The sequence below is a fragment of the Aythya ferina genome (assembly GCF_964211825.1).
Source record: "Aythya ferina genome assembly, chromosome: 8".
Classification (NCBI taxonomy): domain Eukaryota; kingdom Metazoa; phylum Chordata; class Aves; order Anseriformes; family Anatidae; genus Aythya; species Aythya ferina.
In genome coordinates, this window is record NC_140304.1 from 5436072 (window position 1) to 5462569 (window position 26498).

The 26498-nt window shown below is 35.7% G+C and overlaps 1 protein-coding gene across 3 annotated transcripts in view; it reads right to left on the reverse strand.

Annotated features, from left to right (window-relative positions):
- COL11A1 (collagen type XI alpha 1 chain) overlaps positions 1 to 26498 on the reverse strand; it is a 144951-nt gene that overhangs the window by 101418 nt on the left and 17035 nt on the right. For all 3 annotated transcript variants that reach the window (XM_084528624.1, XM_084528623.1, XM_084528622.1), the window contains exons 3-5: positions 24588 to 24801; positions 22075 to 22237; positions 10514 to 10642 (exon numbers count right to left, since the gene is read on the reverse strand). In XM_084528624.1, the coding sequence (XP_084384750.1) occupies positions 10514 to 10642; positions 22075 to 22237; positions 24588 to 24801 (506 nt within the window). The remainder of the gene's footprint in view (positions 1 to 10513; positions 10643 to 22074; positions 22238 to 24587; positions 24802 to 26498) is intronic.

Here is a 26498-nt window from a genome sequence, read left to right on the forward strand (position 1 = left end):
CATGCTTTCTTAAGCAGAGTGATTATATTACACTACCAGATCACCATGCTATTCCAATTAAAGAGATGAACTGTTTTCTTCATCAGATGAATTTTAGAAGCAGATCATCAGTGTGCAAGGCCTATTTCAGTGGTGGAATGGCTTAAATATTCTGAAGATAGCCTTATTTTGAAAATAGATTCTTCTGCTATCCATGCAGAAATTATGCTAAAATTCTTCTCCTCTGTTCCCAAGATGTTAAATTAGTTATTTTTACTTTGCCTTTTGAAATTACCAGGAACCAGCAATCTATATGCTAAATCAAAGTGTAATTAGCCTATTTTTTATTGCCTAACATTATGTTAAATCATCTAGCTAACTAAATATGCAAAGATTACTTTGAAAGATTCTAGGCTAACTTTTTATAAAATGCAATAAAAGAAGGGATATAAGCAAAATGAGTGCTTCAAAAATCTTTTATAGTAATATAAAAAAATAAATAGTAGCAGATGTCAATCCAAGGGCAGAAGGAAACTTAAAAGTTTTAAAAGATAGCATTTTCTCTCACACAGTCTTAAAATTGTTCATAACAGTAATATAAACAAGGAGATAAAAGGAGGTAAGAATAAAATCTTCAACTTTCAAAGACAGGCCCTGTCAAAATAAGATGACACTTGAGGTTCTATATTATAATAATTGATTAGTGAAAAAGTCTACGTATCTATACAAAGAAAGACAATGTTAGTAAGATCACTATTTTTAACACCTGCTAAGTTAGCTAACTGCAGTTCTAAACATGATTGAAAATAAACATATTTTCCTATATCTTCATATTGTTCAGAAAACTCGTGGTTCTGATCAAACACCTGAAAGAAAGGACACTAAATTCTCATGGTCTGAAAGGATGCCTGAAACCTTCAAGTTGGATGTATTTGGGAGCCATATGTATCTTTACTTTACCAAGGTTAATTTCTTAAAGGCAAACATGGGGCTGCGTCAGGCTGGCGGGCGGTCACCAGTGGGGTCCCTCAAGGCTCCATTTTAGGGCCGGTACTTTTCAATATTTTTATAAACAATCTGGATGTAGGAATAGAAGGTATTTTGAGCAAGTTTGCTGATGACACCAAACTTGGAGGAGTTGTGGACTCGAATGAGGGTGGAAAGGCCTTGCAGAGGGATCTGGATAGGTTGGAGAGCTGGGTGATCACCAACCGCATGAAGTTCAATAAGAGCAAGTGCCGGGTCCTGCACCTGGGACGGGGAAACCCTGGCTGCACGTACAGACTGGGCAATGAGACGCTGGAGAGCAGCCTAGAAGAGAGGGATCTGGGGGTCATGGTAGACAGCAAGTTGAATATGAGCCAGCAGTGTGCCCTGGCAGCCAGGAGGGCCAATCGTGTCCTGGGGTGCATCAAGCACGGCATCGCTAGTAGGTCAAGGGAGGTGATTGTCCCGCTCTACTCTGCGCTGGTGCGGCCTCACCTCGAGTACTGTGTGCAGTTCTGGGCACCACAGTATAAAAAGGACATGAAACTGTTGGAGAGTGTCCAGAGGAGGGCTGCGAAGATGGTGAAAGGCCTGGAGGGGAAGACGTACAAAGAATGGCTGAGGTCACTGGGCCTGTTCAGCCTGGAGAAGAGGAGGCTGAGGGGAGACCTCATCACAGTCTACAAGGGGGTGTCGAGAGGCAGGAGACCTTTTCTCCATTAACACCAGTGACAGGACCCGCGGGAACGGGGTTAAGCTGAGGCAGGGGAAATTTAGGCTTGACATCAGGAGGGGGTTCTTCACAGAGAGGGTGGTTGCACACTGGAACAGGCTCCCCAGGGAAGTGGTCACTGCACCGAGCCTGTCTGAATTTAAGAAGAGATTGGACTGTGCACTTAGTCACATGGTCTGAACTTTTGGGTAGACCTGTGCGGTGTCAAGAGTTGGACTTGATGATCCTTAAGGGTCCCTTCCAACTCAGGATATTCTATGATTCTATGAAACATTTAATTTCTTCATGTAATCTGTTAGTTTGGGATAGATCCAAAATAAATGAAGGGGAGTTCTTTTGGAGAGCAATTTCTTCAGCAAAAATCAGACAGTATGATTTATGGGGTTGCAGAAGAATCTTCCAAGAGAAGATCTGAAAGCCTGATAACTGGGGCCATTGAAAATTAGACCTGATGACACTCTACAAAATGTAATATCCAACATCAAGGAAAATGAAGACTGACCTTGTCTTTCCTTGATCTAATTTCTGCAAGCTAGCCAAGCATATGTGATTGAATGAGAACTGAAATAAATATACTTCCATTTATAGTAGAAAGGGTTGTGAAAACAAGACAGCAGCCAGACTATTCATGAGGTATTTATAAGAGAAGCATAGGCACATAACTTCCTGAGGAAAAGTATTACTGACATTTTTTAATGTAATTTCATTCCCATATTTGATTCTTAAAATCTAATTATATGTTCAGCATGAAACAAATGCAATGATTACCAAAATAGCGATAATAATAAGCCTCAGTATAAAAAACAAAACAAAACAAAACAAAAAACAATCTCTAGGGAAAACAAACAAACAAACAGCAGAATAGAGCAAGAAGCTTAAATAAAAACAACACAGAAGGTTCATTTCTCCCAAATACACTTTCAACCAAACTTGCCAGTATCTTTATAAACCATGCAACGTATACGAATGGATACTACCAGTAGCTCCATAGTAATTCATGCCAACATTTCATTCAGACATTCAATCAATATTGTTAACCATCAGATTTTGTTGTTATAAAATTCTAAGATGGAAGGATAACAGTCCAGTGCAGAGAACTCATTTCTTGCTCATTTCCTCTGCCTACTTGTTTGCAGCTCTTTGTGCCTTACTTTGCTTTCTTTACCTAAAAACCCTCCAAAATTTGCATGGTCAAAGGACCATCACACTAGACTGAAATAATGCTAATGCACTATTATGATTATATTCTAAAGTTCTCAGCCAGTTTGTTTGTGGTTTAATTATCCCTATTCAAAAGCTATTTAATCGTACCAAAAAAATCTGAACTCCTTAGCTACTCTCTTTTGACAGAAGATAATAATATTCAACACTTAATGGATATATTTCAGGATATAATACGTTCCTCAGAAGATTTGGCAGCCTCAACCCTATTGTAAATCAAATACAATGACTTTTCTTGGAATTTCTGAGAACTGAGAGTTGTGTTCATCAAGTAATAATTTGGTTTGGTGCTGCCATTTGGGAAGTTCTCTCCCTTGCTGTATGACTGTATGACTATTTTCTACACTCAGATACCCTTTCTTTTTACTCCAGAAGCACAATTTTTTAAGTAACTACTAAGCAACAATTTTTGGTGTAGAGGTAACAGCTGAGGTAACAGCTGATTCTGTACTTGAAAAGTTATGGAGATTCATACCTAGCTATCTGCAAGTAAGCTATACACTTATTTCAGTTAAAGCGTGTCTTCAAAGTGGAAATAAATGATAATAAAGAAAAAAATAAAGTGTGTGGATACAACTGTTAACCTATTTATTATTACTCTAGCACTTTCATGTTTTCAAATTCCAAACTGAATGACACATAGGTCTGATGAAACGACCTAAACACAGAGGAATAAAAGCATTCTGCAGATGAAAGTCACCCATGTGAATTTCTGTTCTAATGGCTGAGCCTAAACTGCTCACAGAAACCCCCACAGTCCTGGCAAACAGCCAAATTCAACAGATTTCTGCAGAGCCTATACACAAAAGGTAGTCAAAGCTTACCCAGTTAAATGGACCTTGTTTAGACATGTATCACAGCTACTTGAATCCAGAAAGCAGCTGATGCAATTAAAATGGAATGGGAGATACAGCACCCAGCTCCAATGCACAGTCCAAGGACCGTGAAGTCCTTAGATCACTCCTACCTAACCCCCACCATAGGACGGGAGAAATGACGGGAGAGAAGGCAGGAGGTTGACCTTAGGCAGGTATGAGTATAGCCTAGGGATCAGAGTAGCACAGCTGAAAAAGCCTGTAGAGCAGGGTGGAATTTAAGATACGCCCTCCATTTGTAGGCTGGCTAGGTCAACGTCTTTGAGTTTGCTGGTTTTGTGAATCCCATTGTGAAATGGCTGATTCTTCCTCAACTTGATTTAGGATGACCCCAGCACTTAATTTAGGGATGAAGGGAACCCACAAGTAAAAAGTAGGAATTGAAATGTTCTCTGCTGCATGACCCAAACTGCATTTTAAATCTGATCCTAATGTGAAAAGAATATGCAAAAAGAAAAATTCAGTGCAGCATTTGAGATCATCAGTAAGGTCACTCTAATTCTAAATTAGTGTTCGATAAATCTACATATGAAAACAGAGTCAACCTTTTAAGCTAATCCACTTGAGACAAACCCCAACTTTGTTTCAAATGCAACTATTATTAGGGCTACAAAGCTGGTGAAGGGCCTGGAACACCAGTCCTGTAAGGAGCGGCTGAAGGAACTGGGATTGTTTAATCTGGAGAAGAGGAGGCTCAGGGGAGACCTTATTGCTCTGTATAACTACCTGAAAATAATGTGTGGGGAGCTGGGGGTCAGCCTCTTCTCACAGCTAACTAATGATATAACTAGAAGAAATGGCCTCAAGTTGTGCCAGCGGAGGTTCAGATTGAAAATTAGGAGACATTTCTTCTCAGTAAGAGTAGTCAGGTGCAGGAACGGGTTGCCCACTGAGGTGGTGAAGTCATCAGCCCTGGGAGTGTTCAAGGAATGGCTGAATGTGGTGCTTAGGAACATAGTCTAACGGGTGATTATAGTGGTAGGGTATGGCTGGATCAAATGATTTTGAAGGTCTTTTCCAACCTTAATGATTCTATTATACTCTTGATCTTGCAATAATGTGAGCCTCAGGCTCATTTACTGTGTCAATTAATTCTACAGAATGTTCTATTATAATCCATAAATACAATATGTTTCATTATTTTCCTCCATTTTATGGTTGATAAATTATTTTTAGTCTAGATGAAATATCTCAGCCCTTGCCCCCCACAGATGCATGATCAACTCTGCCAGCTGAGCTGGGAGGATGGCATGGGATGGAAATGAGTACAGAGAAGGAAAGAATGCATTTAAGCCAGCACTGCTAGTGAAAGAAATGCTCACAAAACCACAACCTTTGGTATTTTAAATTTTCTTCTACATTTGGCTGTTTGCTCCTTTGCAGAAGCAAGTATTGCCTAGAGCAATGTTAATTACACTCAGTCAAACAAAGTACTTTTGTGGATCTTGCCTTTAAACCTACATCTTCTTAGCCAAAACCTTCTTTCCAGCTGTTACTTTACTGGTTTAAAAATCATCCAGCTTTTTACAATAACTGCATTCTCAGGCTATGGACGTGCCAGGCGACTATAGTGATGTGTGATATCAAGAGAAATCCTCTTTAGCTTCTTAGGTGCAACTCTACAAAAGTGATTGATTATTTCATGGACAAAAGCCAACCACTTCCTTTGTGTTTTGTAGTCAATGCTGGAAACACATTAATAAGCTCTGCAATCACATAATTTAACTCTTTTCTCTAAACCACATATCAGTTTCTTTTTCTGGTCTGCAATAATTCAAAGGCCCAGAGATGTAAAGCCAGAAAGGACTATTAGATCATCTTGACTAACTCCTTTATGCTTTCAGACTTCAATACTTCTTAGTTACCCTGTAACTGAGCCAACCAAAACTTAAATGACATTTCCTTAAACTTATCTTTCAAAAGGGCATCAATCTATCCTCAGTTTGAAGATACCTGGAGATACACCATATTGGTCATTTGTTCTTTCATTGTTAAAAAGTTTAGTCAATCCTTTCCTATCTGAAAGGATCAGACTTTCCTTCTCTTTATTTTCCCTCCATTTGTCTGCAGTCCATATTTTCTTCTTGTGAAGGTTCTTTGCGTATGCTGAGGAACCTGTCAAGTTTTTGTCATTACATGGACTGGTCAATCGCACTGAGTTTTACAGTTCCCTAAATCACAACAATTCTGTAGCTTTTATCAGAATCATTTCCATTTTTGAAATATTTGTTTTGGTGACTAAACATCAAGATGATCTGTGATGTTCCAGTAAAAGTTTTAGTCAACGGCATAAAAGAAGAAACATTACATCCGAGTAAGACTGCCCAAACATTCTGTGATCTGTATTCTCATTCCTTTGTTTACAAACCCAGATGTGCTGCCCTTTTTTGCTACACTTTTGCTTTGAGTGCAAACTGTTTCCCTACTTGAATATCCAGTCTTCTGAGGGTACCATCCAAGAGCTATTTTAAGGTTCTGCTGGCTTAAGCCAAAACTGACATTGAAAGCCACAATCCTTCCTAGTTTTTAGATTGGTATTCTCACTTCCTTCTGTCTATCAGAACAGTTTTTGTGAAAACATGGAAGATCAAACCAGGAAATCAGTCTAGCCAAACAGTAAAATCTTCATGTTGGCTTTCATCGTGATTAGGATCCCAGTCTGGTAGATCATATACCTCCAAAATTGCTTTCACTGGTCAAGCAGGAGATGAAGCCCATAGGTGGGGACAATCAGCAGCATGCAAAAGGTGCTTTTGTGATCACATGTAAGCAGGCTTCATTGCCCTGTGTGTTATACAGTTCTCTAGATTTGCCCTACATTTCTTTGTTTACTTCTATGTGTGTAAATTGGCCTTTAGTTGTATTATCATCACTATCTACCACTTTGCAATATCAAGAGTATGACAAATTTGAATAGCGTCTTACTTTTATACTGCTAGCACATCTCTTAAACTCCACTAAAAAGTTAGCTCAGAGATGGTACTCTTCTTATAGCAGTTTCTGAAATAAGGCAGCCAGATTTGGATCTGTTTGTCAAGTACTTTATCCTTATCATACAATGGCTTTTTTTTTTTTTTAAACCAGACACTCCATGTTGACAAATTAGAGGCTTTATGAAAGTCTGAGTCTACAAATTATATCAAGTATCACTATCAAACTTTTAATAGACCACTTGTAATTATATATCTTTTAATACATTTACATACATAATACATTTTAATAAATTTTTGAATTAACCTTGCAATCAACAGTTCTAAAAAATAAAAAAATGAAAAATCAGCATTGCTCTCTTCTGTAATGTCTTCCATTACTGAAATAAGACGTGCTTCATTTCTTATAGTCCACACAGAATCATAGCATGATTTGGGTTGTAAGGGACCTTTAAGATCATATGATTTCAACCCCCCTGCCATAGGCAGGGACACCTCCCACCAGACCAGGTTGCTCACAGCCCCATCCAACCTGGCCTCAAACAATTCCACTGGTGGGACATCCACAGCTTTTCTGGGCATCTCAAAAAATTATGAAGTAGCCTACATTAATAAGCTGCTTTATTATCCTTTAGAAGAAAATTATGTCATTTGGGGCAATTCAATCTGTCAGTTAACCTATTTTACATTCACCACACCTCAAATATTGAGGATATGATTACTTCAGATTACTATTACGCATGTCAAAAAAGATTCACTGACTATGTTGACAATATTCATACATACTTATGTTATAAACTCACAGATAGCAAAAGAAAATTGTGTCTTCAGTTCAGAAAGCAAAGGGATTCAGCCACCACTCAGAACAATAAATGGAAACAAACAGAAATGGTGGTTCACCACTTAAAAAAAAAAAAAACTTCACTTTTATTTTTTTTTTTTTTAAACTGACTTAAATATATTACATTACAAATTAAGACCTTTTATTTTTTTTCCTCTTTTTATTTTTTTCCCCTCTGTAGGTGCCCCCAGAAACTATGTGTAACCACAGGGTAAAAAAAAAAATATAGAAAAATTCATTAAAAACACTAACTCCAGGAACATTTTTGCAATTGCTGTTGAACTTAATAGTAAGATATTTCCTGACTTCAGTGGCTCCTTCATTGGGCTATAGATTAAGTCTATTCATGATGCTCAAGGAGAACTGTACCAATTTCTTTATGGTTCCCTTTCCCTGTTTGGTGCTCACAGACTGTTTTCAACAGATATCCGATATGTAACTAGGCATTCTATATGATATGCACATAATATGTGAATAAACATAGATTTTATAATTATATTAAGGCTTATTTTTGTTTTGATCTTCAAATGAGTGTTCTCTCTCAACTGATGCTAGTGTTAAACAGCTTCAATATATTTACACGTAAGCATAATATTTGACAGCATGAGATTTAGCATCCTTTATGGTCCCTGCTCTATCTTATTCATGTTGTACATCCTTTAGAAACACTAAATTACAGTCTAATAATTCACCTGTATTCATTGTTAATAATTGAATTATTAACAATTTAATTATTCACAATTATTCATTCCTGTTTAATCAAAGGAATAGACTCTGAATCTACTGTCTGATCCCAGCTGGTTTCTGTGAATTCCAAGCCTTGTCCACGTGCATTACACTGAAGAACAGGAACCATTATTGCCATCACTAGTGGTTAAAGCAAACAAGTACCTACAATATGTTTAAGACATGTTAACATCTACTTAGGATTTGATGTCAGTTTGGATATGACAGTACATCCCACTTAGTTAATATATTTTAAGTATTAAGATATATTCCTGTTAAAGAAAGATAACAAGGGGTGATTTTAACAACCTTTCCCCAAAAAAGCAGTTTATTAGACTGACTCCTCTTTGGTCTTACTTCAAAATAGCAAAGCACTAGCCTATTCAAACCTTCCAGGTCTTCACACAGGAAACAGAAAAAGGATCAGAGTCCCAAGATGCACAGCAGCAAAGCCCAGAAGAGTTTCCCAGCAAAAATCTCAAATAACTTTAAAATTAAATGACGAGGAAAAAAAAAAATGATTGTTATCTTTTGTTTTCTTCCCATAAAACACCAACAATGTGCTTTCAGCCTGATCTATTTTGGAACACAAAAGGAGACGCATGGAGATCTACATAGCCAACCACACAGACAGAAGGTTTAAATAGCACTCACAGACAGAAAAGACTTCATGTACCGTAATGTAATGTGAAGGCCTCTGCCAATGTGTAACTGACACATCTTGAACTGCACCTCAAGTGCAATGAATGTGGGAGTCCCTTTAAACTACATGTAAGTTCTGGGCCACGTGGACATTTACAACTGATGACATGATTTTCAGTCAGATGGAATAAATAGTAACAGCAAATAAATACATTTAGGAAAAGTTCTGTCTCAAAATTGGCTCAAAGCAGTCATCTGAGAACAATTCAACAAGTTTTTAATACTGATCTCCTGAGCAATCAGTAACAACAACCCATCAGATCACACACAGTTAGTTGAGTGCATACCAACTGTCCAGAGCCAAGTTCAATTAAGACTAACTACCTTTTGCAAAAGCTTTCCACTTCGCAGCAGAAGTACGAGAACAATATTATTACAAGTATATGGAAAATGTATGACCTTATGCATGAGAGGTCTAATCACAGAATCACAGAATTTCTAGGTTGGAAGAGACCTCAAGATCATCGAGTCCAACCTCTGACCTAACGCTAGCAGTCCCCACTAAACCATATCCCTAAGCTCTACATCTAAACGTCTTTTGAAGACTTCCAGGGATGGTGACTCCACCACTTCCCTGGGCAGCCTGTTCCAATGCCTCACAACCCTTTCAGTAAAGAAGTTCTTCCTAACATCTAACCTAAAACTCCCCTGGCTCAACTTAAGCCCATTCCCTCTCGTCCTGCCACCAGGCACGTGGGAGAACAGACCAACCCCCACCTCGCTACAGCCTCCCTTGAGGTACCTATAGAGAGCGATAAGGTCGCCCCTGAGCCTCCTCTTCTCCAGGCTGAACAAGCCCAGCTCCCTCAGCCGCTCCTTGTAGGACTTGTTCTCCAGGCCCCTCACCAGCTTCGTCGCCCTTCTCTGCACCCGCTCAAGCACCTCCATGTCTTTCTAAGGGACTGCCTTGCCGTTAAGTAAATTACTTAGTTTATGGTTGTGAGACCTGTCTACAGTGACAAACATTTTCTGTGAACATTTTTCATTGCCTGAGGAAAAAAAAATCAGATTCTATTTCATCCCTGTTGACATTTACCTGCTACCACCAGTGGAGCTAGCCAAATTAATTGTGTGTACTTGCATTTATGTACTGGTCACAGATCATTAGAATACACGACAATTCTAGCAGAAATATTTCACAGTTCCAGAATACTCATATCACCCATATCTTTCAACTGTGGTATTTGAGGGTTTTCACTCATCACCAGCGAAATCCCAACAGTACACAGGGGGGAACAAATAGGTACAACTTGGCAAATGTGTATTGTTATCTTCTTTAAAGAATTACAGTTCAACTCCGTTGAGCAAACTGGTTATTCGAATACTAATGTGATAAGTTCCTTCAAACGCTCGACATAAATGAATGCATAGCAAAAACTAATGTACTCCTGCAACCTTCCTTCCTCATGTCTGGAACAATGCATGCCATTTAGCTGTAATTAAATGCTCCCTGGGTAACTTGTATCCAGCACAACCACTAATGTGCAATAAATCTCGTAATACATGACTGATTACTCACCTCATCAACTTGAGGATCTTGAGCCTGAGCAGCATTGGGCACCGGGGAATCACAGTCTGGGCTATAATGCTCACAATAGTCATATGCAGCTCTGGGGTCAGCTATAATCAACAGCTGCTGGATCTCACCCTGCAGGAAAGCATATACAGATTAAATTAAAAAATAAAAATAAAAATAAATAAAAAACAAAGGTTGTCTACATCAGAAGACTTTTCATTTAGAAAACAAAACTAGGTGCATTATACATTTATTAAATATTATATTAACATTTGTGTTTATATGCAACTTATCTACTTAATTTTTTCAACTGTTCTGAATGACATCCTAATTATAGTTCACAGCACTAAGTGTAAAATTCTGGCTGAACATGCTGTCCGGCTTGGAAAGGAGAGGGTGGAAGGTGTAACTCCTGCTCCATCATTTTCATGCTGTTTGTTTACTTCTTCACTGGGAACCAGTCTAAATTCCTAAGATTTAATTCAGGGCACTTCCTACTACCAGCATGCAGCTCAGCATGCAAGTGATCAACAGTATAATTCTGAGAGTTTCCATCACATCTGAACTCTAAAAAAATGAGGGGAAATAAAATTAAAAAAGGCTGTACCAGACACACTGTTCTTGGAATAAAAAATAAAGAGGTAAGCACTGTGTAAATACACAATATATAGTTTGTTGAAAAAAAAATTATAGCTAACAAATGTTATTTTCATCTCTATGCCCATATATCATGTGTAAAAAAAAACATCATACTAAAGAGACCCACTATTCTGGATAATAAAAATGGCTTTGCTGAGATCCCCTACAGTGGCCTTGTATGTTTTTTTATGTTTATCATTTTCCACAGAAAGCTGTCTGGTATTCAGTGTATTTCTTAACATAGTGGTACCATTTAAACAGTGTTAGGTAAATTCCTGCCAAGATTTCCACTATAAATTTCCTCATTCAGGAGCTTCAAATGCTGTCATAAAAATAAGGTTGTTGAAAATTGGCACATGTTCTAGGTCAAAACGCATTAACTTCAATCTCCCACTGTATTTCCCCATAAGGAAGGGGGTGTGTGTTAAGCTTTTATATACTTCTAATGTAATTTAATTTTCTTTTTAACAAGAAGAGGGTAAAGGAATAACTTTGTTAGTACACTTCTGCATGTTCTTTCTTTATGGAGAAAACATCATAACTGGTGGAAATGTAGAACTAGAAAAATTCAAAATTACCTCAGTATTTCCAAAATCACTTTAAACCTCTCAGAATAGCACCCTTTAACAAATTATCAAAACTGGAGAGTATCTTAAAATAGGAAAGCATAGTTTGGAATGCTCCTTCCTTTCAAAAAGAGAAATGACAGAAACAAGCATAGAAAACCCTAATTGGAAAAAAATAAAAAATAAAAAATAAAAATCAAAACTCTCTCCTATTTTCCTAGTTCTATATTTTACTATCTTAACATAAAATATGAAATACTTAATTTCTTAGCATATAATGGCTATACGTTACAAATCTGTTTGCTATAACACTCTCAACTCATTTTACTTTACATAGTTAAGTGTTTCTCAGATTAATATCTGTTCCCATGTCAGTGGTGCTGGGCTGTCTCTTTCATTTTATCTCTGCTCATTAATGCTTCCTTAGTTGGACACCTTCCTACAAGACCTGCTGTACGTACAGAGAAATTTCCCTGTTGATTCTTTATACAAATCCCTCAGGAGTACAGCTGAGTGCTTTGAGATATCCCATAGTCAGTCAGTCTGGGCTATGTAATCCCTTTCTCTACCACTGAGTGATTCAAAATGCTCTGCCCTTCCTCTTTCACCCAGCCAAATTAAAACTACGTTAAGTAGAGGAATAAGATATAAAGAACTAGCAACCAAAAGACAGAAGAGGTAACTCTTTTTGACCAACCATTACCAAAGGATACGTGGAGCCCCCATCTGTTGAGCTCAGGTCCTTGTCTTGCTGTATGCCCCTGAACATACACAGCTTTCTAAGTTGCCCATACAGACCAGTGTACAGTACACAGTGTGCCAGCTAACGTAAGTAATGCAGAAACTGCTCCTGACACTGATGTCTGTTTAGTACAATATGCTAAGAGAACCCAGTCAGGGGAAGATAGCCAGTATTTTGTTGGAGCTTGCTTTGTGCTGATCTTGAATGCCATGGAATTTTGGCACTGGCTTTTGTTGGATTGTGTGCTTGCAAGAAGCACTCAGCATGCTGTTACCACTTGGCTTAGATGTTCCTAATTGCTTAAAGCTGTTCCTGATCCATTGACTGTACTTCCCAGCCCCGCCTGTCTGCCTGTCATGGGTCCACATAGAGGGAGGCCCTCAGAAGTCTTGCATATTATACATGAAATGCTACTGGCTATTCATGTGTGATAAGTTAACTAAGGAACTGATTGATTTTATATTTGGCATCTCAAATGCTAATTTTCCTCTTTTTCTTTCAAGATCTCCTATAAAAGCACTGTTTTTCAGTTTTTTTTTTTTTTTTTTGCTTGTTTTCAATTTTGTCTTTGCTAATTAAATAGCTTTTTTGAGTATTTGTATGTGATGCATTGACAATGCAGATTCACTAGTCAGTGAAGAACTTTCCTTTCAGATCAAATCAGTCATCTCAGCACACAGAAATTATTGTGGATTTCACTATTGTGACTTAGTCATCAGGTAGTCACAGGTATTTGTCTGACAAATCTACACTTTTTTTTTTTTTTTTGAGAAATTTTCACAGAATGACATCAGTCACAAACACGTTCTTTGATTTTAACCTCTTGAAGTCTTGACTTTGTGAGGCTGAAATGGAATTGTAGAAAGCTCTTTGTGAAGAAATTACAAAGACTTAAATTGGTTATACTTTAAGACCTGGAGTCATGAATTAGGCACTTAATTATCTACCTGCACAAGCCCCAAAAACTTTAAGTGAAAATATGAATAAATGAAGTCATGGGTTAATAAAAATTTGAATAATTAACCTCTAAATTAACAGTGAGGTACCTAAATACATATGCATATGGGCATAATATTACTCTTTTATAAAACTTGTGTGATGTAAAGAATTCTCACACAAATTATGAAAGACAGAGGGAAAACAGATGAGGAAGGAGATAGGAAAATGGGGTAAGATTCACAAATACATTTGAGCATCCTTAAAGCAACTAGCAGTACTCTGAAAAACGTATACAGAAAAGAAAAAAAAAAAAAGGCATAAAAAGGCAACTGTCTGTATAGAATAGTTCCATTTCCTTCCCTACAAAATTGTCATGACTACCTTTGTTGGTGTAGCCTGCTCAAGCAATTTTATAAGCTTCCTCATCATGGATTTTTCCCAGAAAAGGAAAGCTGAGGTTCTAACAAGACAAATAAGCCTGAAAGCATATATACTAGAAAAAAAAAAAGTTAACCAATTCCAGTGAATTCAGTTGAGTAATTTTTTTTCTCTTTAGAAGAAGTTTCATTTATTTTACCATAAAATTAAGGGTAAGATGCAAAATAAAGTAATGCAGTAAACAAAGTTTCATAATCCTTCTTGTTCTCCACCAAATTTTACCAAATCCAAGCAAAATACATTGAAATAAAAGGAAGTTAATTTTCAAAACCAATAAAAGTTACTGATTCCTTTGTGGGGATATTATGTGAGCTTAAGATACATAACCTGCACTTACTGTAGACAATGGGAACGGCTGGACACAAAAGCAGGGAAAGAATTAGAAATCCCTGATGTACGAGAAAAAGAGAGGGCAGAGTAGTAAGAAGAGAAGTGTCAGGAGATGGGCTTGTTCCTAACGTCACAACTAATTCTGGATTACAATCTGTTATCTACAAATATGAAAAGATCTACAGATGATATATAGTGCATTTTACAAATCAACTGTTTGCTGACACTATTGAGTCAGTCTTCCAGGAGGACTAGATGTCAGTGAAAGTAAAAGGCTGGGATAGAAAACTTCTGGTGAGGCATCAGACAAATACGCAGCAACTTTTTCATCTTACTGTTTCTAACAATGTGCATTGTTTAATTTGTCTGGAAAAGTGCTGACAGCCTATTTAGAAGAAAAATGTGTTTCCTTACAACAATTTTTATCCTGGATAACAATTATTATAATGGTTTTTAAGCATTGTTTATTGGATATTTAATGTTATTGCATATTGGAAATAAGAAAGTTGAGATCTAGATCTCTGCCTAAATTGCCCACAGGTAAAAGGAAACATTCAGCAATGTAGTTAAGTCTACCTAACATTAAACGTAGAAGTACCTCTTTTAACTAAAATGGGTCAAATTGGAGATTTAACATTCAGTTTGGATCGTAAATACTTTATGGAAATAGACACAAAGTTGGTGTCAAATACAATACAAAACTCACAAAGTCAATGTGTAATTGAGTAATCTATCCCAATATGGTACAGAAATGGTTAAAAACTATGCATGTTTTAACATTTTGGGTATGTACACATAATTAAAATCACAGTCTTTTGAACCAGTCTCAGTCTCATGGTTATATGGAATAAGCTCCCTGAGAATCATAAAATAATGTACCCATCAGTTACACCTAGTATGCCAACACAATACAGAGAGATTACTTTTGTGGCATTACTCCAAAAGGTACTGCATCATGTAAGCTGCTCTTTGCAGAGTGCTCCAAGACTGTTAAAAGGATTTGATTAGATCTGAGGAAACTTTCACTACTTTAGAGTGTCTTTGTGGCATGCCAAAGCAAATGTGAAGAACAAGACTTCAGAGCTTCAAGGGTGGGAGAATATGCTCAAATTTTTTGAATGTTCCTATTGGAGCATTGGCACACTCACTCTAATTTTTCTACAACAAGGAACAGCTCAGCTATGAATAAGTATGTGGTTAATTCATCTGTTGAAAATTCTTCTGTGAATGTCAGACATTCCACAGTGACATCACAGAATAAGAGTTTCTGTACAGGTATTTCCAGGTTTGGTAGAAAAAACACACCTCACTAAGTAGTTAATGAACTGGGTGAGCTATCCACACTGAAAACACTCTCCTAATATCAAACACTTCAGAACACAAAAAAAAAGAAAAAAGATAATTTGTCTAATAAAAAATGAAATGGAGACAATTTGCAGGAAAGCAATAGGCTGCCATGTTCTTTTCACAATTTTACAGATTAAATTTCTCTTGTAATTATTGCTTTGGTTAGCCTCATGATAGTTATCCCTATATTTGATTCTACCTTTTCAGAACTTTTGTTAGATGCCACAGAAATATCAGAATAAAGAAAATTGACAATTAGATACGGTATCTGACTCTCAATGTTGTAAATCATTGAGGGTCTCAGTCGTAAGGAATGTTATTATATCATTATAAGCAATAAATGTTAATGTCTCCTTATTATCTTAATTATGACTTAATAAATCTTATCTTTATTATATATTTTATTGAAGCATTAAAGAAAATTCTCTTTTCCTCTTAACTATATAATATTACTAATACTTTCTAAATATGGTATATTAGAGAAGTACAACCATAATGTAGTCCATTTATAGTCTCTTTATCAACTAAAGGTCTCTATCATTGATGAGAACCATCTCTAATATCACCTGCCAGCATTATTAAAAATGTGAAAGTATGAAGTTTTTACAAGGCTGTAAGGGCAATCATGCCTTGTGAATGAATTAGAGCTAAAACTGGTGTTTGTTTTGTGTGTGCGTGTGTGTGTTTATTTTTCTCCTTCCAGTATTAAAATGTTTATAGTCTATTTCCCTAGCTCTGCAAGAACTGTAGACAGTTCAGTTGTACAGACAGATGTTTGGCACATCTCTTTTACAGAAAGCTTAAAAAAAACAATAACTGCAAGGTGAAAGTGACCTTTATCCAAGGAATATGAGGTAAATATTTCTTGAGAAACTCTGGACCTTTTCACGGGAGTAAAAACACATTTTGTGAAGGTTTTTTTTTTTTTTTTTTTTTTAAATAATTTCTAAAAACAAGCCTGCTTTTCAGTTACACATCTAGGATGCTGCATAACAATGTGACAGGACGAGAGCTTAGAAATCAAGTTGCAGTTTCTTATTATAAAATAATCAGAAGAAAAATACTTTTCTTCTTCCAACTGAACTAAAAAAAACCACAACAACAATGAAAAAATAATGCAGGAATTAAAATAATGCAGGAATTACTTAAATGCATGATTTACATACCAAAGGCTCAGAAGGAACTCTCAAGATTCATATCCTGGACAAAATAAGAATTTCTTACATGCTTATATGGATAACTAGCTTTTAAATACAACTACCTAAATGGAGATAAAAGAATAACATGACCAGTGCTATGAACATCAATATCCTTAATTTTTCAAATGATGGCTAAAACCTAAGGCTTCCAGGGTAGACTCTTCAGTAAATGACCAGAAACTGTAACCTGTATATATGTGCCAACTTTCTTTAATTAGTTATGTGACAGTACAACTATAGACTCAAAAGAACAAAAGTCTAGACAGCTTGGATGTTATTACTATAGAACCTAAAAAACCTGCTGCAGAATTCATTTAATCTTCCTGCAAAGATTTGAGGGATTGAGGAATTCCAGGGGCCCTTACTATAATATTCCATAACCCAGGCCCAATTCACAATATAGCTAGAGAAAGACATTTAGAGCCTGCCAGAATGAAACACTGTAAAAGCAATATATTGTGAATGCAGAATCTTGTACAAGTCAAAGTTTCCATAGAAATCAATGTCTTCTTGATTCTTTGAAACCTTATGGTTACAGTAGCATATATTCAGTTTGGTTAAGAAATAGGTTAATATGTTCAATTATAAATTTTAACCTTCAAAACATGGCTGTTCACAGAACAAACTCCACTGAACTCTTGGCCGAGAGATCTTATTATATGTATAAGATCTGCATATAAAGCATATGTACGTAACATACACATATATACAGAATACGTGACTGTTGCTTAATGCTGTACAGAAATACTCCCACAAGAGAAATAAGATGAAGTGTGTCTAAAGACCCGAGAAGGACATCCTATTTTCTGGATGAAACACCTGCAAATCTTTTACGTTGTTGCTTATCTTTGAAACCTCATCTATAGCTGTTCTTTAAAACTTAAATGTGTATTACACACAATATCAAATATTTTGTATATTTGATATACAAATCTGATCTGTAAAATTCCCTGAAGCTGATGCAACAATCAGCTTTCATGTCTTGAAAATTAACTTGAACTTCCCTGACTCTGCTTTTAAAAGTAAGGAAGGGAAACAGAAAACAATTTTTTTTTCCCCCATCCTGCATAAGATTGGTAATTCTATATTAAAAAAACAAACAAACAAACAAACAAACCCCAACAAATTACCATTTGAATGGAAACAGAGTTTGCTTTTTTGTTGTTGTTTATTTGTTTTGTTTTGCTTTTGTTTTTCTTTTTCTCCTAACACTGAAAGTTGGCCAGTTCTCTCATGTTGATAGCTAGAAGGATGCTTCTAAATATTTTTGCCTGGAAACTATTGCACTGTTTGTTCCATTTACATTGAACTTTTTTTTTTTGTCTGACTGACACTAAACATTTAGTTGGCCAATAGCAATTATCAAAGGTGACACATAACCAAGGAATCACTTTGGCTATGTCTACATAAGGTAGTAGTACAGCTCAACAGGATAGTGTAAGACAGACGATACTGTTAACGTCTCATTCATACCACATGTCTTCGGGGATTTTTATTTTTGGCTACCTTTCCCATTCTACTTTAGTTGTGCAGCAGTTTTGGTCAGCTAGTTAAAACTCTACCGATTCTACTACTGCTGCCATCTACACAGAACACGCACACTGACAAGTGGCCTTTCTGCTCTTTTGCACTGGGGAATTACCATCCTTAGAAAAGTATGAAGTATGATTACTCATCTAAATGGACTGATAGGTTAAATCATTTTTTTGTCCAAGAATTATCACCACAACTTCAACTTCAAATGCTCACTCAGGTTATTAAAGGACTCTTATGTTATACATAAGTGTATGATTTTTTTTTTTTCATGAGACCAGATTCAAAATCTACACTCTTTGTTAATAAGGACTACCACAAGGATTTGTTATTGCAAACTGTGTGTGGTTAAAACTTTTATTGGCTTTAAATCAGAGTTACATACATCAGGTTTTGGCTTGTTATTTGTAGCATAGTGCCAATACAATCATTGTATCAGTCTGACACCCAGGGAGTTTTTGAAAGACAGTCTCTCTAGGGAATTATCTGCATAACAACTGTGTTAGTTAGTAACAAAATACCTGTTGTATTGTTCACACCAACAGTGCTAAATGAAGAGTGACAAATCCTTAAAGCTGGCAAGGAATAAAAAGATCCCTGCTTTTTATTGACTATTTAAGCTAAAAACATATTTCAATGGACATAATTCAAAATCATTAAATTATTTTACTGGGTGCCATACACCAACTTTTTTTTTTTTTTTTTTTTTTTTTTTTTGGAGGGGGGGATATATTTGTGTGCTACAGGTAGGTATTCTCTTCTTTACATGAGATAATTATGAACCATACTTCCTTGCACTATGCTTTTGAAAACATATGACATTAATTTCAAACAATGTGTAAAAGATTGAAGTATACTCCATCAGCCATATAAAAACAAGCATTTATAAATTAGTACCACTGATAGCAGGAGACCCACTTCAGCGAGCAAGTGCTTAGCAGGGTAAGTGAAGGCCTCATAATTTGGAAATTAGTAATGCTTTCTAGAAACTGAATTTTAACTGTTATTTTAAGACACATGCAGTTTACTCTTTGTTTCTCAAGCATTTGTATGCACCTGATGCCAATGCTTACTTACATCCAGTACCTTTTTTGTAACATCACATTGATTTCCATATTAACAGAGCATGATGAGCACCAGGGCAACTCATAAGCACTCACAACAGATGCCTCTTAGCTTTAGCACTAGTAGGCTAACTTACCAAGGAATATTAAGTTTGTTTCATATACTAAGTTAGAAAACTGGATAGTCATTTTTCATGGCCTGTTAGGTCATTATTCAGTTCCTTTTCCCCTTTCAGTGGTGATCTACCTGATCTCTGGACAGCTGGTATGCTTGGGATATTGAGCAAATGTCAATGAATGTGAATACAGCACAACTTTACATAGCACAAATAGAGAAACTACTGTACCCTGACACCAGGCAGGCGACTTCGTTTTGATACATAAATGTTTGATAAATACAATATGGGTATTATTTTCTGACCTGTAGATTTTAACAAGTTTGGCTTTGAAGATCAAAGCCTCAGTCTAACATCTTATATAAGAGAATAAAACCACGAAAACCAGTATGACTAAACTAGACAGAATAGAAAGAAGTTGCACCCTGTACTGGAGGTTTTTGCTCATGGTATTCTTAACTCTGAGATGAAAAAAATTAAATAAACCCATTTCCAAAATTTCGTGTGTGTAGGATAAGACATGTTGTTCTTTGTTGTTGTTTTCATGTGTTTGTTCATTGTCTGTTGTGGCTTCAAGATACAGCAGGGTTCACAACACAGAACTACCAAGCAGAGCCATGGAACCACCAGACATCATTGTTATCATGAATGTGATGAATGAAGCATTTAAGACAACTAGGAGACTTGAGCAGGAAACAAAATCCAGGGAAGAGCCCTAAGTGTTGGAAACTTTAGCAGCAGTGGCTAAAGGATGAATAAAGTCCTGTTGATAAAGCAGGAGGGCTATCTGTGTAGAGCAGAAAAAAAACTTGATGAGCTCAGAAAGAACTAGGCTGCATTGCAAGAAGTTGGAGGATGCATATAATTAAAACTCTATATGATATAGGAGTTTGTTCAACTTTTGAGGGACATTCCAATTGCATATTTTCAACACATACTTTTCTAGGTACATATGTTCACTGTTACTTGACTTGAATCTTTATAAATATGGGCCCTACAGTAAAATAATAACATGGGCCCTACAGTAAAACAGAAAGCAGAAATCTATCCCAACAGAACTGTAAGTTGCTGGTTTAAGAGACTTTGGACTAAATCTTAACCTCCAATTACAAGAACAACCTTACAAGAACATCACTAGTTTCTCTGGGTAACAAAGCAGAAAAGGGGCACAATTATGTATGTAAGGAAATTAATCATTGAAGGAATCTGGAAATCTACAGTGATGGAAATGGTGGAAATGTTGCTGTTCTCAGTGCTGAATGTCAAGATTCAGCCTGTAAACTGGCATTAGACAGCTGTGCTATTTATGTTGTGAGTCCAAAACCATCTTTCTTCTCAGTGGGTCTTAGATGGAACTGAAGGACTGATTTGTCAAGTCTGCAAAGATTACGATTAAAAATTTAACAGTGGATCACTGGCTTCTTTTTTTTTAATCCTTGCACATATTTTGATTTTTTTTTCCCCAAATATACATGTTATGGCACATGGTCTCTGACCCAAGAAAGAAATACAAATGAAAATTTCAAGTAATTATCACAAGTGGAGACCAAAAATGCTTGCTCCACACCAGATCAGGCAGCTGTAGAATTCATCTTCAAAGGGAAAATAATGTTCCTATGATGTGCAAACTTTACTGTTGACTCCAGATAAATTAGGCTGTCAATACCAAATGTGTTTCATACTGTTTGACCCATTAAGACATCCCAGAAATTCTCCTACTCAGAAATGTTCATGTTTTGTCACATCCAGGAAAATTCAAGGAAACAATGCCACAGTGTTACACTCACAGTTCTTATTTCTCCCTTGATACATATACAGCTTCTCAAGCATATACACTCCTTAAAGCCAGGATTGCATCTGTGTGTTTATAGAACACAGATGTCCTGTATGTGAAGTTAACTACTGATCTATATTTTCTTATTGTTCAGTTCTAATTTACCCTTGATAGTTTTGACTGTTGCATAATAATATTATAACAGAAACTTGATACTGTAGGTTTAGAGAAGTTTCATTATTAGCCTGCAAAAATAATCATTGACATAAGAATTCTACCTAAAAAGGCCTCATGATTGGCAGTCACATACTTCCTTAGAGGCATTTTACCCTTCCTATATGTACTTCTTGGCCAGTAAATGATGGAAACATATATGTCCTGGTTGCCAAAGTATGTTCCAGTTACTGGAAAGATTAATAAGTGGGATAAACAATATAAGAGATTCACATCACACAGAAAGCTTTCCAGGTCCTTCCACCCCTCTCCCAAATGCTGTTAGAATGCATGAATATCTGTAACTACTTCAGAGAGACAGAACTAAAATAGTATCATCTCATAGTATCATACTACTCAATACTACTCAACTTTGCCAGATTAAGTCTCCTAAATACCTCAGGTATCTCAATACCAGGCAGAAAGACAATAAAATAAACTCATTCCAGATACAACTTGATCTAAAGAACAGAAAAATGCATCATACTTTCCAACAAGACAGACACTTTGTTTAATTCTCTTTCATTTCAGCCTATCCTAACAGGTTCTAAAAAAACAGTTTCTGTGTTATATCAACTTTGCCATTCAAAGTTTATTCTAACCCGCATTAACTAATCTGCAAAAATAAATTACTCAATTCCATTTGTTCCATATTGATTTTTACCTCAAAAACTTCTTCGTCCAGAATCCTGGTTCCAAAGACAGTAATACCATTGGTGTCCACAATGGTTTTGTCACTTCTTTCCAGAGGTTTTGTAGTTTTTTTGTTACAGTCAATGATCATTGTAACACTTTTCTTCTCCACACTAATGGCTACTCGATGCCACCTAGTAAAACATAATTCTTCTTTAATTTCTGTTTTTAAGAGTAGGCCAAAATGTTTATTGCAGGCTGTGCAAAGTCACAGACAACATTTTAAATGTCTCAATTTTTTCCTTCATACATGCACAAATGTATAGTGTTTTGTCCTTTGTACTAAGGAATCTGATCCAGCACCCATTGTACAAATACTATATTAGATAAAATTCATGCTGACCTTCCCTGAAGCTTTACCCAGGGAATGTTAGTAAACTCATATTAGAGCTGTGTGCACTGTTTACATTTTATTAGATTAGACTGAATGATCTGTCAGCAGATTTTTTTTAAATGAAATTTTGTTTTTCCAAATTACTTAAGAAATTATTCTTGCAAGTAAAATGTGTTTCACACAGAGCAGTAAAATATAGCAAAGAATTATCTATTTGTTCTTGGTGATTGATCACAAAAAAATTATGACATCCTTTTGCCTGTTTGAATGCTTCCCATAGCTATAGAGATTTTTCAAAGATGTACAACAGTTCCAACATAGATGCATTTTCAGATACAGATACTTAGAAATGCTTGCTGATATTCCTGCAACCATGGTTCCATCTACATAAATACTCACCAAAAAAGTGAATGAAGCATTTCAGAGCACTGACAAATTTATTGTAATGGCATTTTAGATTTTACTAATTTATTTATTTGTAAACAATTTGATAAACTGCACTCTGTCCTTTATGGTACTTCATTATAATGACAGAACATATTAATTAGTGAATCTCTCTGCTACAACAATTTAAATATCTAAGAGCAAGAACAAGACACTTTCTAATCTAACACAAGCAAAAACTGAAAGCATCTTCGATAGCTCAGGGCAAAAAGTGTAAAAGTATGCCATAGTGGTGACTGGCAAGGAAAAGGCTAGAATCAAACTATTTTAACTGGCTTTTGTTGTCACTAAGTTTTGTCTGAATCAGAGAGACAACTTAGACAAAGAGCGGCTGTATATCAAATGGAACACCTCAAAGCTAATAGAATCTGACTGCTAAAGAGTATCACTGAGCCAGAACTCTAATTCCATGTTTTCTCTGGAACACGGTTAAACATTATCATTATAAAAGCAAACTGTCCATGCATCCTCAGGCAGATTACACTGTTTACACTTTTTTTTAATATATTTCATTTTGAGATGAAGATTGTTGCCCTAGAATCATAAAAGAGCCAAATCAGTAGAAAATTGTCAGTCCATCTTTTGAAGGCTTGCAGAGGCTGAGAATGTGAAAACATAGCTCATTCCATAGATATGATTGACTCCAGTTGATTTAGAAGTTGTATAGTCTCACTGAAGGAAATTGTACCAAGAGAAATTGATTTTGATTTTTTAATTTTATCATACTCCCAATATTTTGGGTGAAATTATGAGAGCCACATTCAGGTTTCATGGTATAATTCCATCCTGTGGCAACACATGGGCTAGAAGACAATTACTTTTTTTTTTTTTTTTATCCTTTATTGAGTTACAAATGTATTTAATTGTTGCTGAATTTACTTGCTCTCTCTTCTCTACCAATTTATTAAACTGAAAGCTTTAATAAAATTTCATTCCATGCATCTCTAAAGATTGTAGCAGCTCGTCTTGGACTGCAGCACAATAAATAAAAAACCTTTGAAAGGACATGTGTCTCTTGAAAAGCAACAATAATGGATGTGAAAAGCACTAGATTGACATTCACAGAGAACAATTGCTTGTCTACAAAGGCAAGTTAGGGGACAAAAAATTAGCAACTGTATTTAAAATGCAATATGTGTTGGAGAGTTATTCCCTTCAATAAGAATGAAGTATGAATCCTCGCAGCACTTCAAATTAATTACTAATCTTATTCTTTCCCAATATCCTTACATATAGGTATCGTGAATGATCTTATTTATCCACTGTTTTGGTTAAGGAAAGGATAAACATACTGTCTTGTCAATTTATCTCCAGTCATTTATTTATCACCTTTAAATGTAGAAGAGTGTCTTTCAAGTTAGACTATTATTTCAGTCTTTTTGAAAACAGTTTCTTTTTATCTTGCACAGAATGAGTCTTCATGTATTTAGTTTTGGTGGGTTTAACTTCTATGACTATTTCCTCACTCAGATTTACAGAAATAGCAAATAAGAAAGGTGGTTTGACTATATCTGTAGCTCTATACTCATTTTCAAGCTGGAACTGTGTTCTGCTGCAAAGATCCCCTGATTTTGCACCACAGCAGTCCAGCTAGCTGGAAACTGTTAATTATTTATTCAATTATTTACAACATCTGCTTGTAAAGACAATAATCATCTATACAGTGGTCTGTAACTTCATTTTACATCTTAAAATTTTACACTTACTTGCCATCAGCAATGTTGACTGTTCTGAAAAGAGGATAGTCTTCCGGGGCAGGTTTTCCATTTTGGTCTTCGAAAAGGAAGACAGGGGATCTACCAACTTCAACACCTACTTGCTGAATTCCTTGTTCATTGTAGACAGACAGAAGGAAGGACTGGATACCCTTTTTAGGTTTTACTGTCATTAATATTGAAAAATCTTCTGGGAAATCTCCACCTGTAAACAAAATGACAGATACAGTTACAAATTCAGAAGAGATTAAACTATCCTATGAAGGCTTCAATTTGTCTATAGGTATAGAGGATCCTGCATACAAACTGGTTTTTGGTTTTCTTTTATTTGACAAAATGAACATGTATGAAATTACACTAGGAAAAATTTTGCTTTTTTTTTTTTTTCCTCTTTCTTGCTTTAACTCCCCAAATATATACCTTAAGGGTTCTTAAAAGCATGATTTGTAAAAGTACTGTGAATTTGTGTAGTACTGATTAAATATATAGAATAAACATGCAAGTTTCAATTTCACTATTTTTTTCTATTCAACTTTTTAGCAATTCTAATTTAAAAAATGTGCACTATAAATTCATTCTGCAAAACAAGTATACATTTTAGTTTACAGCAAATATTTTCCCAGGCACTTCATCTCCCTTGACAGTCACTTGGTTGTTTGTTTGTTTGTTTTTTTCCCTCACAATATATATTTGTATCTTTCTGCAGTGATATTGTACATAACACTGAAAAAAATACATGACCAGTCTTACATACTTAGCATTCTTAATTAATAGGAGCTTTAGGCATAAGCAAAGAACATTTCATTTTCATTTATTCCCTGATGCTTGCTCTTTGAAGTAGAGATTATATGTAAATCATTGTTTCAACCTTTATAACTAAAAATAAACAAAATTAGAAGTGGATACAGCTTATTTATAGAGGAAGACCTGAGGTCTGTACTCAGTATTACTCTTGTTGAATCTAGTGGTAAATCTGCATTTCATTTGAAGTGAAAGTTTACTAGGCTTAATAACAACAAATGATGCGTAAGATTGAAATTGTAAGCCAGAACATACACTGGATGCGTGTAGCCTCAGCTACAATTTGACTTGCAAGAAATAAAAGGATTAGAATCTAATCATAGTGATGGTAATGAATATAACTGCAACTTTGTGTGCATGAGTGGGTAAAATGTTCTTAAACATTTTAATACAATAATAGAGCAAATTTTAATACAATAATATGAAATATATTTTTGTGATGAATAAAACCATGAAAGACATCATCTTAAAGCTTATTTAGGAATTCCTTCTAATGATGGAAAAAAATACAAGATTATTTCCAAGACAGGTGTTGTGAGAAAAGTCTTTCAAGATTCTGCATAGTTTTCAATAAAGACAAGCTCCCAATGGCATTAACTCTTTAGTTACAATATGAAAAAAAATAATGCATAAAATATTCATTGCATTTTAAATTACATACTACGCTTCTAAAACTGAAAATTCCTAGTCTTACACTTATATTGTCTGCTGCATTGTTATTTTTAAATGATCTTTATAACTTTTTTGTAGAAGGTTGTTGAACACTGTAGTAACGATGACCAGTTTAGGGCTTGTTTTGAGATTTTCTTTTGAAAGGATAAAAGCTCAGTAAACAGGGAGAATTTCATTGACTCTGATGAGCTTTCAGTCAAGTTTTTAATGATGATGAAGCAAAACTGCTGGCTTTACAGATTAAATTAAACTGTATGTTATGCCTTTTAAATGACAGAGTAAAGAGTAAAGAGATGACAGCAAAATGAGGAAAAGAAAGAGAAGATAACTGTGAACAAAGGCCAAAAAATTATTTGAAAAGCACTGAATACTTGCCCTGTCTGCACTGTTAATCTGAAAGATCTATTGAAAATGCTTACAGTGGGTGAC